Source organism: Piliocolobus tephrosceles, chromosome 7, assembly GCF_002776525.5.
Source record: "Piliocolobus tephrosceles isolate RC106 chromosome 7, ASM277652v3, whole genome shotgun sequence".
In the NCBI taxonomy this organism is placed as follows: Eukaryota; Metazoa; Chordata; class Mammalia; order Primates; family Cercopithecidae; genus Piliocolobus; species Piliocolobus tephrosceles.
Window position 1 is genome coordinate 116,071,183 of NC_045440.1, and position 18,204 is coordinate 116,089,386.

The 18,204-nt window shown below is 32.8% G+C and overlaps 1 protein-coding gene across 1 annotated transcript in view; it reads right to left on the minus strand.

Moving 5' to 3' along the window:
* The window catches only part of CSMD3 (CUB and Sushi multiple domains 3), a 1,271,497-nt gene that overhangs the window by 413,826 nt on the left and 839,467 nt on the right, over positions 1-18,204 (minus strand). Inside the window, exons 19-21 of the mRNA XM_026454566.1 lie at positions 11,745-11,861; positions 4,688-4,903; positions 2,854-3,042 (exon numbers count right to left, since the gene is read on the minus strand). Coding sequence (XP_026310351.1) covers positions 2,854-3,042; positions 4,688-4,903; positions 11,745-11,861 — 522 coding nt within the window. The remainder of the gene's footprint in view (positions 1-2,853; positions 3,043-4,687; positions 4,904-11,744; positions 11,862-18,204) is intronic.

Below are 18,204 nucleotides of genomic sequence, written 5' to 3' on the forward strand. Positions count from 1 at the left end.
ATCTAGGCTTTGTATGCAGTTGGCAATGCTGAAGACTAAATAATGATTTTTTAAAACAAGTATGAAATAAAGAATTGGTGTTAGGATATATGAAGTAACAAGTACAAAGAGGTTAAGAAGAAATAAAAGCTGTCCAAATAAACTAGGATTCCTAAAACTGGACATCGCTCAGATGAATGTTTACAAATAACATGCATTTTATGTGAATAAAGACTAAAATTTGGGAAAAAAAATTAGAAATATATACATATGTGTGTTTAGAATTAGAAATTCAAGAAGGAACAAATTTGATCTGAAACACAAGCAAAGCAGTAAAGAAAAAAGTTCAAAAAAATTGGAGAAGTAAAATTTAAAAAATATTTACTTTTAAAGGAATATTTCTACCCATCTTGTGACTTAAATGTATGCCTACAGTGGAATTTATTAAGGTCAATTGAATTAATTGTAAATTTTAATAAGCTTAAAATCAAGCACAGCTAATCTGAAAATGGGTGGGGGGAATTCCCACGGTAATAACTTTGCTTTCTAAATTTGTCCACAGGGTAATTTTCTTTCGTCCTTCCCATTAAAGATTAAGGCACAAATAAACCCGTCTCAAAGAAACACCTTAATAAAACAAAATTAACTCAATGTTAGATTTTTGCAATGCCAGGTTTTCACAAATCCATTTATTAAAATATATCATAAATATAAACTAAATTTTTTAAATGTACAAGTAAACACTTTTTTTTTTTTCAACCTATATAACAGCCTGGCATGTATTTGGTTACTCTGAGAGAAAATGTTAATTTCATATGATACATTCTTTCTAGAATCACGTTTCCTTAGATACTAGTGAAGAAAAAATTGGGCTTTGGAATGAAACAGATCACTACAAAAATCATAGTGCTACCTCTTACAATCTTAATGATCTTGGGCAAGTTATTTAGCATCTCTAAGGCTCAGACTTCTACTAATGAAAAATGGAAGAGATAATAATATCAGGATTTTAGTAAGGATTAAATGAGATGACTTTACATAAAAGAGCCTAGCAGGTCCTCATAATGTTAGTGTTTTATAAAATGGAATTATTTCCTACTATAATTGATTTTATAAACTAAGTTGACAGGCTGGAGAGAGAGCAGATTATACTCAAAACAATTAGTTAAAATAAAATCTAAATTCAGAATGCTTCCTATATTCCGGGGATTGTACCAGGTGTCTGATTTACATCACTAATTTCTTTAAATCCTCATAACTAACTCATAACAATGAGTTAGGTGCTACAGTTGTAACCATTTGACTGATGAGAAAAATGAAGTTTAGAAAAGTGAATTGGCCAAATATCAAACGGTCAGGCACTCTGTAGTCCTAACTCAGACTATTCCAAAGGTTTCATTAATTACCTTTGAAAACAGTCATGAAAATGAAAATGGGCATAATGAAGTAAAGTGCAGGAATTTCAAATGTGGCAGTAGCAGTAGTAGCAATAGTAAAAACAAAATGTCCTTAAAAAAAAAAAAATGCACCCTCCATAGCTCCTGGAAAAGATGCCCTGAGAGTATGATTACTTATCACCTCCCAACTTCAAGCCTCTATGGTTGCTTGTGCCATTTCTACAAAAATCTGTGATTTTAAAAAGAAATTTCATCTGTTATGTATCTTGAAAACAATCTCATTACAATCAAAGACTTCAGACCCACATTAACTTGGATGATCATATTTTTTGGCTTAATTTGTGGTTCCACAGGAATTCCCACATTCTATATATGGGATAATCAATTGAATGGGGCAGAAAGGATATCACTTCTTCATTCTCACTTCAATCCGTGGGGCATTTTGTATCCACAGTAAAGAGTAGGAGCTTAAACCACATTTCAAATCTCTACCAATTTTCCTGATTTTGTAGCATATTATAACTTATAATTTGTGACCCATAATTAGATTTATAATCAAATTAAGTGCTTGTAATAATTTTCAATAACTTTGTAAAATAATTATAAAATGGCCATTTGAATCTCATTCTATCATAAGAGGTACTGATAATCACTAAACAGCGAGAAGTTCTTGCCTTCATATTTTCTAATTTAAATAAGGAATGATTTAAGTCTTAATGAAAAGCCCTTTATTTTTTCTGCTGAACATTGTTTTCTTTTTATCAGTCAAAATATTTACTTCCAAAGATTGAGATGGTGACTTCAAACTTCCAATACTTTAATTACAGTTATTTTTTACTGCACAACATGAATGAATAGCTCTCTTATCTATCAAATAGTGAGCCAATAAATTCATTAACAGCCCTTAAATTAATTACCTATTCTTCATTTGACACTTTCTCTTGTAATCATCTTTTATGCATATTAATTTTAAGTTATAAAATATTGTCAATACCTTAGTCAGAATATACTATCAATAGAATACAAGAATTCCGTTTTCTGTGAGCTCTCAAAATATGATTCTATTTCTATCCTTCATCTATCTACCTACCTACCTACCTACCTATCTATCTATATCATCTATCTATCTCCATATTTCTATGTATCTATCATATTTTTACCTATCTATCTATCTATCTATCTATCTATCTATCTATCTATCTATCCATCCATCCATCCATCCATCTATCTATACACCTACCTATCTAATTCATTTATTATCCCTATCTGAAAACAAATTTACAAGCATGGTTTCTTGAATGGAGCAGTAGAGAAGTTAATTCAGTTACACCAGATTGCCAAATAGAAAAAAAATTGAAATAACTAATGTGAAATAAATGAAGAAATTCAACAGATTATAAAAAACGAAGGGTGTAACCATGCAACTCCATGGACAGTGACTACACATACAAGCAAATGAAAGCAGCTGACCACGTACCCACACACCTTGGCAGAGGTGCACTCCACACTCGTCGGCCACCACCAAGACAGATGATCTCTGATGCTCCTTCCAGTCGATAACCCGATGAGCATGAGAAGGTCAGAGTGTCACCAACCCCAAAGTTGAACCCAATTCGACTACCATATTGAGGAATGCCAGGATCTTCACAAGGTTCAAGGTTATATTCTGTAAATTAGAGAGAAAATTTCCCCAGAGGGGAGGAAAGGACAAAGAAAATGATAGTGGTTACTTTTAAGGGTGTATTCCCATTGTTTTCAGAAACTAGTTATATATTTAGAAGTGACTATATGAATAGCTATCAGAACATACAAATGGCACACATACGTTTCTTCTTTTGTAACATAGCTAATAATTTGATAAATATTTGTATGTGTGGTATTCAATATAGACGAGAAAATAGCACCTTCTGAATAATAAAATATAGCTTTTTATCTTATCTTTTCTGCATTAGAAACATTTTTATTTCATATATTTTTGACTTACAATGGTATAAGAACTGCATATTTTCAAACACAAAATAACATTTGAAATGAAATCATTTGCATTTTTGAAATGCATTTTGCTTAATATTTTACAGTTAAATGATAAAGGTCCTTCTGCTTCTTGTATACAAGAAGTTCAACTAATGCATATTATGAAAAACACATGACTTGAGATGCAAGGGTTTATGTGAGACTGAAGTGACCACACATTGAAAATTTTTCTATTATGGATTTTTACAGGAACTTTTCCCCAGGCAATAAATGAACATTATGAAAATGAACAACCAAACAGTCTTCAGGGTATGAAACAGTAGAGTTGATTAAACATTATAATTTATATACAGTCCTAAGAAGAAGTAGCTTATCTAAAAATATTCCCAGAGCAGCTACTGTGTAATTGCAATAAAGAACAAGAGGCATTGCTTCGTGTTGATTAGCTAATATTTTATGCTTTAAAAAAATAACTTGGATTTTTTTCCTAACATTCTAGGTTATGTTCATTTACTATTCATGATAAAATACTTTTATGATTTTAGCATCCCAACATTTTCATTCAAATACTAAAATAGTTGTTTAAGAACAAGGTTAGTGCTTATATCATTTTAATGTTAGCAAGTTGGCATAAGATTTACTTATTAATTTGTGTCTGTATTAAGAAATAGCTAGTTGTGTTCATTCAAATGGAAAGTAGAACTCTAAGTGGTGGGAATACATTTTATTCTCTTTGGTCTCATACATATTTTCCCCCTGTAATCCAAGTAATACTATTGTCTATAAATAAGGTTACACTAGAAGAAAGGAGTAACTATGCTAATTTGATTATAGATTATCTAATTCCAGAATAATAAATTAGGTTTATCTTAATACTAGCCTGTTGGTTATGCCTTCTATGTCTTTTCCCAGGCACATAAAACAAGGAAATCACTGGATTAATTCTCATTTCATTTTTGAGTCTAATTGAAATTTTAAAATATATATTTTAATTTTCATTTTGCATTTACTAGGCATTTTAGCTAGTTTTGACCTGTGTTAGAATTTTGTAGAATTTTTTGTAAATTAAAGAAATGTAATTATTGTACTTCCAATAGATTTACAGCAAATTAATTAATTTTTGCTTTTTCCCTTATTTATTACTAGAGATAATCTTCAATCTATTCTAATCTTTCCTTAAACTTGGCAGATATTACTTTGCTTTCTTTTTAAAAAACTTTTTTCTTCTATTTTGCTATTTTTCACTCTCTGTTTCATCATTAGTTATGCTCATATCTTGAAAAAATTGATTTTTTTTAAAGTTATTGAATGAACCCTTTTGTTTTTTATTTTCTCACCAGAGAATGTAATGTTAAATCCTTCATATGATATTGAAAAATCTGAAATGAAACGCAATTGAGCCCTGAAATTTCCATAGAGACCAGCATTGATTGTTGGAGGAAGATCTGAACCAGTCAGGCGTGCCAGTGGTTGGGTAAAACTGCCATTTTCTGTGATCAGTAAGTAGTCATGATGGTCTTCCAAATGAAAAGTGTGGAAGTTGAACTGCACACCTATTAAGAAAAATAGGAACACTGAATTTACAGGTAGATTAGTAAAACACAGAGAGTTACTGTCAAACTACCTATTAGCCAAGGCTTTCCTTCTAATTAAATTTTCTGAAAATGAGAGGCATTGCTATAAAATATTCCAAATATATATTGTATTATTCTTTTTATGTGTGTTTTTCCTTCAGATTCATTAAAAGAGATATAATGAGTCATGTCTTGGAAACTGCTTGAAAATAAAATTTAAAAATCAATGCCTGAAAATAATTACCTGGTTTTCTGAAAATTTCAAAAGAAATACATACATTTTGTTTATAATAGGGGTGCAACTTCCTGGTGAATACTGTACATGCCTCCATTTCCTTCTCCAATGCCTTCAACCAACATAAAAGCAATGCTCAATATTATAGAACTTAACTTCCAAATATGCTGTTTATTTTAGAAGATAAATATAAAACAGGCATAGGGAATGCTATTTGTTAAATGAATGTAATTATTCTCCATTTATTTATCTGTCACAAATTTCAACCTGTGCATGTAATATGCAAAACATGTACATATAAGTGTTCAGCTAAATGAGTTTCCACAAACCAAACACCTTTGCAAATAGTATCCAAATCAATAGTCACAATAATACAAACACCCAGAGCCTTTTTTATAAAACTTTTCTGTCATTTCAGTTTTCCAGAGGTAACCACTCACTCAACTTCTAATAGCACAAACTAATTTTGTTGCTTTGTATATATATTTTGTAGTTTATGGAATGGAATCATATGTATTCTTTTGGATCTGATTTCTTTTACTGAACATTAGGTTTGTGAGATTTCTCAATATCATTGTGCGTAGTTGGAGGTGGTTCATTTTTGGTGATGTACAGTATAGCATTCCACCTTGTGAATATACCACATCTATTTACCTGTTCAACTGCTGATAGTCACTTAAGTCTTTTGCATTTTATCACAAATGTAGACAGTGCTGCCATGAACATGTGAGTATATCTTTTGTGAACGTATGTGCTTTTTTCTGTTGGGTACGTATCTAGTAGTGGAATTACTGAATGATGGCGGTAATAATATATGTGTTGCTTTAACAAATACTGTTTTACAAAGTGGCCATGCCGATTTTCATTTACATCTCCATAGACAATATGGTTGCTCCATATCTTCTCCAATACTTGAAAATCTGGGGCTTTTAAATTTGTTCCTTTCTTGTGAGTATGTAGTGGACTCCTTGTAGTATCATGTTAGTATTTAATTACAGTGTCAAGAACACATGTAAAAGACTAATGACTTCACACAAATACACACACTCAAACACACACAACATACTGTGTAAGGAGCCATCTGAAATAAAAAATGGCTACCACAGGGACCCTTCCCTTGAAGTGCTTTATTTTTGTACCTGACCTAAAAAATTACCCAAGTATTTGCTAAGAAAAGTCCAAACTCTCAGAGTATGACAAGTAACATTTTTATTCATTTACATTTTAGTTCCAAATGTTGGAAATTCTTAAGAGTCTCCATTGTTCTGGCTAACACGGTGAAACCCCGTCTCTACTAAAAAAAAAAATACAAAAAACTACCCGGGCGAGGTGGCGGGTGCCCGTAGTCCCAGCTACTCAGGAGGCTGAGGCAGGAGAATGGCCTAAACCCAGGAGGTGGAGCTTGCAGTGAGCTGAGATCCAGCCACTGCACTCCAGCCTGGGCCGCGACAGGGCGAGACTCCGTCTCAAAAAAAAAAAAAAAAAATGAAAAAACTAAAAAAAATTAAAATAAAAAGTCTCCATTGTTAAAAAAAAAAAAAAAAGAGGATAGAAAATGAGACCAAAACAAATAGACTGAAAACACAAACATTACTACAACAAGGTTATTACTGCATAATGAACCAGAGATTTCATATTTGAGAAATATTTGAAATATATAAGGTACTACTTTCAAATTATTTTTCAAAATGTAAGTTTTTTGTTTTTTGTTTTTTTTTTTTTTTTACACTCTATAATGGGCAGAAATACAAAAGCCCTTTTGGAGGGAGTCCAAAAATTAAGTCAGTTTTTCAAATGTTCTATAGTATAAAATCAGTATTGATACTAGACAGATGAAAGGAAATGGGATATTGACATAATAAACAGAAGATGTTCACTGTCTAGATTTGTTCCTGCAAAATAATGTAAGGGTAGAAAGTTCAGATAAGTCAGTCTTATTACTGCTATAAAGCTAAGAAAAAAATAATTGGACAATAGAAGAGTAGATTGAAAAAAGAGAAATAAATCATCATGTATGCTATATTATTTACATTTTTTAAGAAAAAATGTGCTTGTTCTGAAATACATAGAATGAATTATTTTAGAATTTCATTAATTAATTATTGGTGCCAACAAAGCCATTGTTAAGTATTATTTACCTTTCTGAGCCCTACTTTCTCCATCTGTAAAATAGGGCTCTAACAGAGTTGTTTTGCAGTTTAAATAAAGTAACATGAAAATGACTTCACATAGTGACTGTCACAGCAGAAGTATTCAGAAAGTGTTATTGCTATTGATCAATTTCCCCAAATAAGAGCTAATGTTTTTCCTGTTATTTAGCCCTGGCCAACCACTTTATAAAAAGAAGCTGCTGTTCAAGTCATGGATTAAGCGGTAATATCTGCTTTCTTTCACTACTGCAAAACAACTTAAGACTTTCAAATTAATTGACCGAAGGTCAATTAATCCAAATAAGAAAAAGATCCTGAGAAACTACTATATTTTAGTCATTATAGAATATAACTATTTAGAAGAATGTAAGTAACTCATGGCCTACCTGAGGAAAAAGGTACATGAATCAAAATTTTAATTATTCTGCCAAACTGGTTAATATAAGTCAATATAGGAGCATAGAAATAGAGGTAACTAATTTGTCATAGGGGTCCGTAGAGGTGTATAAAAATGACCTTCAAACGTAATGACCACTCAGGTCTGGTGGCTCACACTTGTAATCCCAGTACTTTGGGAGGCCTTGGCGGGCGGATTGCTTGAATCCAGGAGTTTGAGAGCAGCTTGGGCAACATGGCAGAATCCCATCTCTACGAAAAACTACAAAACTTAGCTGAGTGTGGTGGCACGCACCTGTAGTCCCACCTACTCAGGAGGCTGAGGTGGGAAGATCACCTGAGCCCAGGAAGATTGAGGATGCAGTGAGCCAGGATCAGCCTGGGTGACAGGGTAAGAACCTATCTCAGGAAAAACACAAAAATAAAAACAAACCAACAAAAAAACCCAAAGCAATGAGCTCCTAAAGCAAAAAGGCAATGACTTCCAAAAGCAAGAAGTTTGTGATGGGGCAGACTATGATAGACATTTTGGAAAGAAGGGGATTAGACAGGCAAAGACACACAATTCTAACAAGGCAGGGAGAAAAAGTCAGTGGTTTCAATATCGTAATTACTTCTCGTAAGAATGCTAATTCAAGATGCCCAATAAAGGTAATTTATGTTACAGATATATGTATATTAAAGCCTTGTACTTAAAGTCAAAATAGCTTTAATATCTAGGTTTTAGTTACAGTCATGCCACCAGCTATTACCTAAAGGGCGCCATTTGACTTATTTTTTTCCTAATATGTAAAGTAATAGGTGTGGACTATGCTTTATTTAAGGACAGTCTAACTTCTAAGACTCTAAAGGTATTTTTCTGATGTACACTTTTTTTCTCTAGGTTTCCTGTAACTACTTATAATTAGCATCTTGATTTATAGAATGTGTTTAAGGAAAATCTCTCATGGTGTCCCTGCAAGTAAGGAGCAATGTAGGCTGAATGACACTGTAGTTAACTGACTTTGAAACTATCGAACAATTGTATATGTTCAAACACTTTGACTTCATGTTTAATGGTGAAGAGATTACAGATGGCACATTTAAATTTATTATTTCTTAAATACTTGGATATTTAGATCTATCCTTGTTAAGATTCTTATAAACCCTTAAAGTGCTAATGATCATACTTATATAAGAACATTCTGACTATATAATGCAAATGTAAGTGAAATGTAAATCACTTCAAAATGATCTCATAGGAAGTCTGAATCAAAATCGATATGATAAAATGTAACAGGGATAAACATAAAAGTTCACACTGAAGATAGAAAAAAAAGCAATTGTATAATTATAGAATTTTAGGAATTTAATTTATCTGTATTTTAAGTCCCAGTAATCTAAAAAGATGATTTACATTACTACAAACTTCTTATCAATTAGTACTATAACATGGTAGCAAAAAAGTTAATTAACACAAATACTGTCTTCTTTAATGAAAATAATTTTAGTGTTACACTGTGCCACGATGTGTTCAGTTTTAGAAAACCACATTTTAAGGCCGGGCGCGGTGGCTCAAGCCTGTAATCCCAGCACTTTGGGAGGCCGAGACGGGCGGATCACGAGGTCAGGAGATCGAGACCATCCTGGCTAACACGGTGAAACCCCGTCTCTACTAAAAAATACAAAAAAACTAGCCGGGCAAGGTGGCGGGTGCCTGTAGTCCCAGCTACTCGGGAGGCTGAGGCAGGAGAATGGCGTAAACCCGGGAGGCGGAGCTTGCAGTGAGCTGAGATCCGGCCACTGCACTCCAGCCTGGGGACAGAGCAAGACTCCGTCTCAAAAAAAAAAAAAAAAAGAAAACCACATTTTAAAGAGATAAGCTAGAACGCATCCAGAGAAAGTTGATTAGAGTGGTGATGAACATGAAAATATTATCTTATGATGAATTAAAGGAACTAGGAGTGTTTAGTCTGGGTAGAAAAGGCTTGGAATAAAGATCTAGGGATAGAGGACATGAAAAACATGGTAGTCTCAGAACGGTGAGTTGGTGTGTTTGAGGAGCTTTTGGTTGGAGCAAAGATCAGGCTGCTTTTTTAGTGTAGCTCCAGAGAGCAGAACAGGGATAACGGCTGCAGAATAATTTTTAAACAGCTAAATATGTAAAAAATGAGCAAGTTTTCCCAAGGAGTACAGTGCTTATCAACAGAAATATCCATAACAGGTCAGTTCATCCTGTTTCTGAAACACTATACAGAGAAACTAGTTTTCTGAGTAAGAGGTTAGACTATATTACCTTGAATATTTCTCCCAACTTTGAGATTTTCCTTCAAGAAACTGGCTACACTTTGGAAGAGTTGTACTTCAAACAAACTCAGTTGGCTCTTAAAACAAAGGCATCTACATCTGCATCTCTTGCCATGTAAATACGGATTTAATTAACACTTGCAACCTGTGAAGATGTAAAACTTTAAGTGTTAATTAAACCTCTATTTACATAGCAAGCAGTATGTAGCACTCCACTCCCTTCTATAATATCAGGGAGCTTATTTTAAACTCCATTAATCTACTTCACAATGGAATAATAGGATACTTGTTTAGCTTCCAGCAAAGAGTCTTCTACTAATAAAGAATGACAAAAATCACAGTTTACAAAGTCTTCTACTTCATTCCTGCTATTCAGTACCAGAATACTCATTTTAAAAACACTTTTTTCTCAGTAATATTTAATTCATTGTAGAAATCTAACTAAAATTGTCCTGACATAATTCTCACTTCCTGATAAAATAATATGTAATTTTATCAAAGGCAAACTTTATTTGTGAAAACACGATAAATTTAAATGTATTAAACATAAGGTTTTAGTTTTAATTGTAACAACATCTCCTTATTGCTAAAAGTCTTTTATTTTGATTTTTTCTTTTTTTAGACTTTCTAAAAAAATTATTTATTTTCAAGAAATACAATTTAGTAGTAAAATTCAATAATGTAATACAGCAACAGAGCTAAAATAAAGGGTACTTATCAAAATCAGGTTTTAAAATGAATAAAGTAGCTCCTTTAGAAGATCAGCCCATGGAGATTTTCAAGTAAATAACTATAACATATTTTTTGTTTTCATATATTAGACTGGTCATTTTACCATTGATAAGTTGTTACCTTGATAAATTACACTGTACCTTGATAAATTTGAAGTACCTACTTATACAGTTCTAATTATAAGCAATATTTGCAAAAATGGATGGTAAATTAAACATGAGTAATTAATTGTTTAGCAGTCCCTCTTATTAAGCACTAAGAAAATGAATTATTAATTACGTAAAATTGTTTGTTATAGATTCCAAAAGGGATACATGGCATTCTTTATAGGATTCCTTTCAAAACAGTGAAGTAGTTTGTAAAAGTTTTATGAGTGGTTGAATCTTGTGAATGAACCACATTTAATACTACAGAGCCTTTTACTTATTTGTTTATTTGTAAAAGGACATTTATTAACATCTAATTATGCAGACTGCAATTTTACACTCTATTTATGTGAGACATATCTGCAGCTCTGTACTAAATAATCTGAGACACAGATATTTGTAGAATGCCTATAAATTATATAAATAATATAATTATTATAAACAAAAACAGAAACATTCGTAAACAAGTTTGTATAAACATATACTAGCTGATTTAAAATTGGCTCAGCATATCAGAGCATCTCATATTCCCCTTTGAACTCCTGAAATCAACTTCTTAACACTATGTCAGAAACTACAGCCATCTTGTTTGATGTTTTCTTGTTACAAAAAATTCAAGTATCATTAGTTTATTATATCAAAACTAAACAAATCTCTCATAGCACCAGCCTGGTAAAAACATGAGCACATTATAATATTATAGAAGAGTAAATACAATTTTTGTGGCAATTATTTAAATTGAAATGTGTTTTAGCATACTGTAGTACTGATCTGTTTTTGCTCATGCAAAAGAACATGTAAAGGAAAATGAAATAAAAATAGACTCAATGAAAATTCAGAAGATAGTCCAATTATTATTTCATGAGGCAAATTACCTTTTCCATGGGTTACATCAACAGTCCATGTACAATTCAGAGAATTTGGATAAAATTCCGGGTAACCAGGTGATAAGATTGTTCCACTAGGCCCTCTAACATCTCCTCCACATAATGCTGAAATACAAAGAAATAGAGCCATGTGACCAACAGTGAGAGAGACAGAGGGTGAACAAATCTCTTATCTCCTCTCTTGAATTGAGGAGTCGCATTATCTTTGCTTAAGCTACATCCTTGTAATAGCAGGTGTGTATTAAGACCTTTTCCAATACTAGGAAATCATTTTATCCATTGCAGCACTAGAGAAGAAAAGGGTACTCAGTAGCATTTGAGAAGTAGTACTGTACCCAAGGGAACATGACTCAACTTTCCACATTTGAATTTGAAGTATGTGCTAATACATTTCTAATTATAAGCAGTATTTGCATAAATTGGTGGTAAATTAAATATGAGTAATTAATTGTTTAGCAATCCCTCTTATTAAGCACTAAGAAAATGAATTGCTAATTGCATAAAATTGTTTGATATAGATTCCTAAAGGGATATGTGTCATTCTTTATAGAATTCCTTTCAAAACTATGAAGTGAGTTGTAAAAGTTTTCAAGGCTGCTTCTGTACTTCTGTCTTTTTCTAGGAAATATTATAAACAAAAAGGATCTTTTGAGGAGATGTAGTTTTGTAAGTAAATATTCTAAGATAATAAAAATAAGTTAATCTTAGGTCAAAAAGTAATATTTGACTTGATATTCATTTCCTTGAGAACAAATCAAGGTCTTCTACTATATTCAACAGCCATCAGTGCTTATGGTACGCCAGACAATTTTATCAAAATTGAAAACTGGGGCCGGGCGCGGTGGCTCAAGCCTGTAATCCCAGCACTTTGGGAGGCCGAGACGGGCGGATCACGAGGTCAGGAGATCGAGACCATCCTGGCTAACAAGGTGAAACCCCATCTCTACTAAAAAAAAAAAAAATACAAAAAACTAGCCGGGCGAGGTGGCGGGCGCCTGTAGTCCCAGCTACTCCGGAGGCTGAGGCAGGAGAATGGCGTAAACCCGGGAGGCGGAGCTTGCAGTGAGCTGAGATCCGGCCACTGCACTCCAGCCTGGGTGACACAGTGAGACTCCGTCTCAAAAAAAAAAAAAAAAAATTGAAAACTGGAGGAGGCAAAAACAAAAGAAAAATTGCCTAGTAAGCATTTTTATTCTAGTATGAGCAGATAATTTGTTGACTCCTTATTCTTTCACTTCAAAAGGCCGACTCTTAGACACAGCCAAGGGTAGTAAGAATCATGAATGCAACATATACCTTTGTCTAATTTGATCCGTGCCCCACTTCCCTAGCACATGAGAAAAGTGAGTTTTGGAGTCTCTCCAAAAGCACCTAACACTATAACATGATATGAATTTGTTGAGTGAAATATGATGAGTGAAATGTCTACTGAATTAAAACCTACAGTCTCTATTTCAAAGGACTGTATGTCATGCAGCTAGAATAAAATTTCTCAATGAACACAATAATGAAAATTAAGGGAGTTAAATTAATTTAAAATACACAAAAAGGTAACGAAAAAGAGAGATGCAAACTTTTAGAAAGGACACCAGATATGTGTCCCTGAGCATGCACATTTTTGTGTGTATCTGTGTATCTGTGTTTGTGTGTGTGTATGTATAAGAAGTTGAGAGAAAATTTTTCTGTATATCAGTATTCTTTCGAATAAAGACACTTTGTCAAGTGTCCTACTTCTTGAGAAGTTTCTTGGGAATTGTTTTTTCTGTAAGCTGTGCCTATATACCTTTGTAGAAGGGGAAACTTAAAGAGACATTCTGCAGGTAAATGAATAAATCTATGTAACACATAAACACATTTAAAAGTTTAGGAGGAATGCTCAACAACTAATATATTATAACAAACATTCATAATATTACTTTGACTAGAATCAGATGGGAAAATATAGAATACGTTTTTATAACAAAGTGAAGATTTCTGTTATTTGAAAATAATTATCATTGGATGCAGACATTGAAGAGAATGGACTTAAAGATGGAATTTCATAGTAAATAGTGGGGAAAGAATGTAATTTAAGTTCTTTTGAAAGATGAAACTAAAAACATAAAGACACATACATTTTATTTTATATCTAATAAAACAGGATAAAATTATAATGATTTACTAATTCTTATCAAAAACAAGACTAAACACTGTTTTGGTCTTAAAGTGTAGCTGGCACTATTCCGTAGATTTTATTTATATTAACTCAGCCCCCACAACAACCTTTTGAGAAGAATGCTGTAATTGTGCGGTTTACAGATGAGAAAGCAAGTATAGATAGAACTCAAACAGTCTAGTTCCAGGGTCTATGATCTCAGGCAGATTCTTGAATCGTGTTGATGTTTTTTCCACGTTAACAATACTGTTTTAGCAAGCTATGATGTTCTTTACTTATGTTTGATTTTTGTGGCACTTCCCTCACAAATGATCAATATATTAAAAAAAATATCCAGGGCATCCTTTATTTTCTCAGAGATTCATTTAATCCTTTCATGTTCAAATCACTTTTTTTGTGCACCAATAGCTATTGTGTCAGTATCCTTGTCTATGTTATTTAACTGATCTATCTATTTTGAATTCTCATTTGCCAGTGACTTCGTATGTGACTGAAATAGTTCTCCATCATTACCATCATCAGCCTCATCATTTTCATCAACCTAATGAAATTTTTCATTTTTCTAAATGAGATTATTTTATATTGCCAATGTTTTAAGTTGCATTTGTTTTATACTGTCAGCTTTTTTAGCAATTACATGAGATTGTACAGTGACAGATGCTAATGCTAAATAGAAAGTATCTTTGAGTTGGATTAATTTTAAAAGTGGTTAATTTATTACTGAATATTCTTTCATACTGATGATGTTTGCTTATCTAAAAACTATTCCTCCTATTGGAAAGATAAGAATGTGTAAGAGCTTATTAAAATCAATGATGAATGACCTAAAATATTAAGATGAATAAAAAAGATTTAAGTTTTTATATGCGATATTTTGTTTTATATTTTCAGGTACAGGATGGAATTTAAATGTATTGTAACAGATATAGTGGTATAGAGATGATTATGAAAATTTCTCCATAAACAAATGACTTAAAAAGTGAATGCTGAGATTTAAGTCCATTTAAGAGAATGTGTGAGCCATTCACTTAGTAAACGTTACTAGAACAAGACTGTCTAAAACAGGTGCCATAGATCTCCTGTGTTATCTCCTGTTATGTGTTCAGAAGGAATTCCAATTTATTGCAGCAACCTTGCTAATTGATTCCATGTGTCTTCAGGGATGCCGACAGTTTTGTAACAGACATAATAGGATCACATGTTCTTGTGAATGAGATAGACAATTGTGTATCAAGTGAATCGTTGAAAAACTAAAGAACTCAGAGCAGGATGAAATATATATATATGAAAAACTCAGTTACTTTATGTGAACTCAAACAGCTGGCCAAAAAAAAAAGCACCTAAAAGGATAAAAAGCATCTAAAAGCTAAAAATCTGAGGCACAGTAAGCCATTATAGTGACAGTTCAGTTAGTGGAGAACAATTAATCAGATAGACAGTAATCTTGGGCAGTAGAGTTTTTTATCCTTGATTTTTGCAACATATGATACTGCTTTTTCATAGGATAAGTATCCATTACAATTTTGAAATAGTGAAGTCTCTTCAAAAGCTGAGCAGGTGAATGTAATTGCCCAGACTTGTAAATTTATACCATGTCCTTGTTAGTGATACACACTGGGCCAGTACAAATCTGTCTATATCCAAAATGGACAATTTTTGGACCAGGATCCATCAAAACACTTTGAGTATTGTAATGAAGCATGGAAATAAACATCTATTACAAATCCCATTAATTTTTAATTTGTTGGTTTGTTTGCTTTTAATCTCATCTCTTCTTTTCCTATTTTCAAGTCTCCCTGTTATGCCCTTAAACTGAGACTGTTCAGACTTGCTTATACTCTAGACAAACTTGTTTATCTTGAATTCTAGGAATCTAAACCTCAATCCAGGTATTCATTTGCTACTTTAACCTATGTACTCAAATCTTTTAATAAGACTGAAGAAATAAGGGAAATAATGAGGTTTAAGTCCATTCAGTTCCATTTTGGTCTGCCTCTTAATGATCTGAGTGACATTGACTCACTTAACCTTTTTAGGTTAAATTTCTCACAAAATAGCCATACTGTTTCTCAAAGTGGGATAATTTGAGTTTAAAATTGGCGTCTCAGGACAGAAGGTGAAAATAGAACATGTCTTAGGCAATTCAGGACATAGCATACCTATACATCCATTAAAAGGGGAGGTGTCTTAAGCAACAATGCCTAGTTCCTGGAAGGTTGCTTCAGACCCAGCATCTGATCTTAGCCCTACGCCATTACTCATGACAATCTCATGTACCCAGTGCATAAAAAACATTTATCTGTGACTTTCAGCATACATGCAGCCTTTAACACTTGATATGTCGGACAAAGCAAAATGCTCTCCTAAAAATTCTTGTTTGGTCTACCTTAGAGCCATTCAAATCTCAGTTTTATCAAAAACACTGCAGAGATATATAGGAGCAAGTTCTAATCAAAGTAGCCAGTAAAAAAAAAATAAATAAATGTTTGTTTTTTAAATCAAATCTCTTATGTGTCACGGGACATCTTTTACAAATACATGTTAAAGCAACAAGAACACCTGGTTCTTGATTATAAGAATATAAGAAAAATAAGATAATGAGTATAACTGTTATGCATTCAAGAAGAATGTAGACACTGTTTATGCTCAACAGTCTTTTTATAGTGTATATACAGCATAATTAATAAATACTAAGTTAACACATCAATAACTGGTCATAAGGTAGCAATAAATGACATGTAAATATAGAGAGCTACAGAGTTTAGAAAAAGTCAAGATTATGCCCAGTTGCTTTGTTCAGGAAAAGTATGATCAAGTTCATAACCTTTAAAAGTTGACTAGAATTTTGACATGCATAGTTGAGGGAAGGGCTAGAACATTCCAGGAGAAAAAGAACAAAATTCATGAAGGCAAAACCCAGAAAATATATATGCAAAACCAAAAGCAAAATTATTTCCATAAGTACATTTCATGGAGAATGTAGCTTTCTTTCATTCAACACAGATTTATTGTGTGCCAACTGTTTGACAGGGACTCTTCTTCTCATTGAGAGTATGACAGTGAGTGTAGCAGAGCACCTACTACATGACATGTATATTCTGTTAGGTAAAGAGACAATAAATACTAAAAAATAATGTAAACAGAGTGAAAAATACTAGGAAGTAAAATTTAAGTGGCATGAAAGGGGTTACTCTTTCATATAATTACTGAGGCAAGTATTGAGTATATACTTGTGAGTGAAATTAGGGGGTGAGTCATATGGTTCTGTGGGAGAATCCTGATTCAGGACAAAAGGAAGGGAGGCTTAGAGGGACAGAATGGGGGAAATGGGAAACGGTTCTCATATTGGGAAAATTATTCAGGAGACACGTGTAGTTGGAATGGAGTAGCATGAATGAGGAAGACAGTGGTGAAGGATGAAGTACGGGAGATAGTAAAGGCCCAGAATACCTGGGGTTAATCAAATCATGCAAAAGTCTTTGGATTTTATTCTGCCTGGGATGAAAGATGCAAGAAGGTTCTAGGCAAGGGGTTTTCCTGATGGGCTTTAGTTTATAAAAGCTTACTCTGGCTGCTTGTTGAAAACTAGACCTAAAAGTTTAAAAGAAGAAGCAGAGAAATTCTTTAAGAAGTGGAATTAAAAAAAAAATAAGGCACTAAATTTAAAAACTAGTGCAGAATCTGATGAAAGAATTTCTGGTTCAAGGTTCAAAGTTCTTCAGTCAATAGTGAAATATGAATTAAGAAAGGATCCATTTTTACTTCAAAATCTAAGCATATACACAGAAAATAGAATTAAATCAAATTACTCTTTTTCTTTGGTATAATTGATAGCAAAAAGGGTAATGTCCTGTTTTTCAGTTATGCATTCCAAGCAGCACAAAGTATCTATAAACTATTAAAATGGCTGTATCATATATAAATATATACATTTACATATAAAGTCCTTAAAATAAGTATGTGACATCACTGAGAAAGAATAACAAATGTATCATCTATCTTTCATTTTAAGGAATTTTAGTATTTTCCTATTGTGTAGAATGTGGGCAGGTGACAGTGTAGTGGCAGACTTGTGCCCAGGACCTGGATCTAGGCTTCCTGGATTTAAATTCTGACTTTGCCATTAACGAGTGGGGTGATATACGGTGAGGTTCTTAATTTTCGTTTGCCTTATTTTCTTCATCTGCAAGTGGTGATCATAATAGCACTTATCTTATAGAGTTACTTGGAAGAGAAAATGACTTAAAATACATAAAGCATCTGTAGCAGTATCAGCACATGGTAAAAACTCAA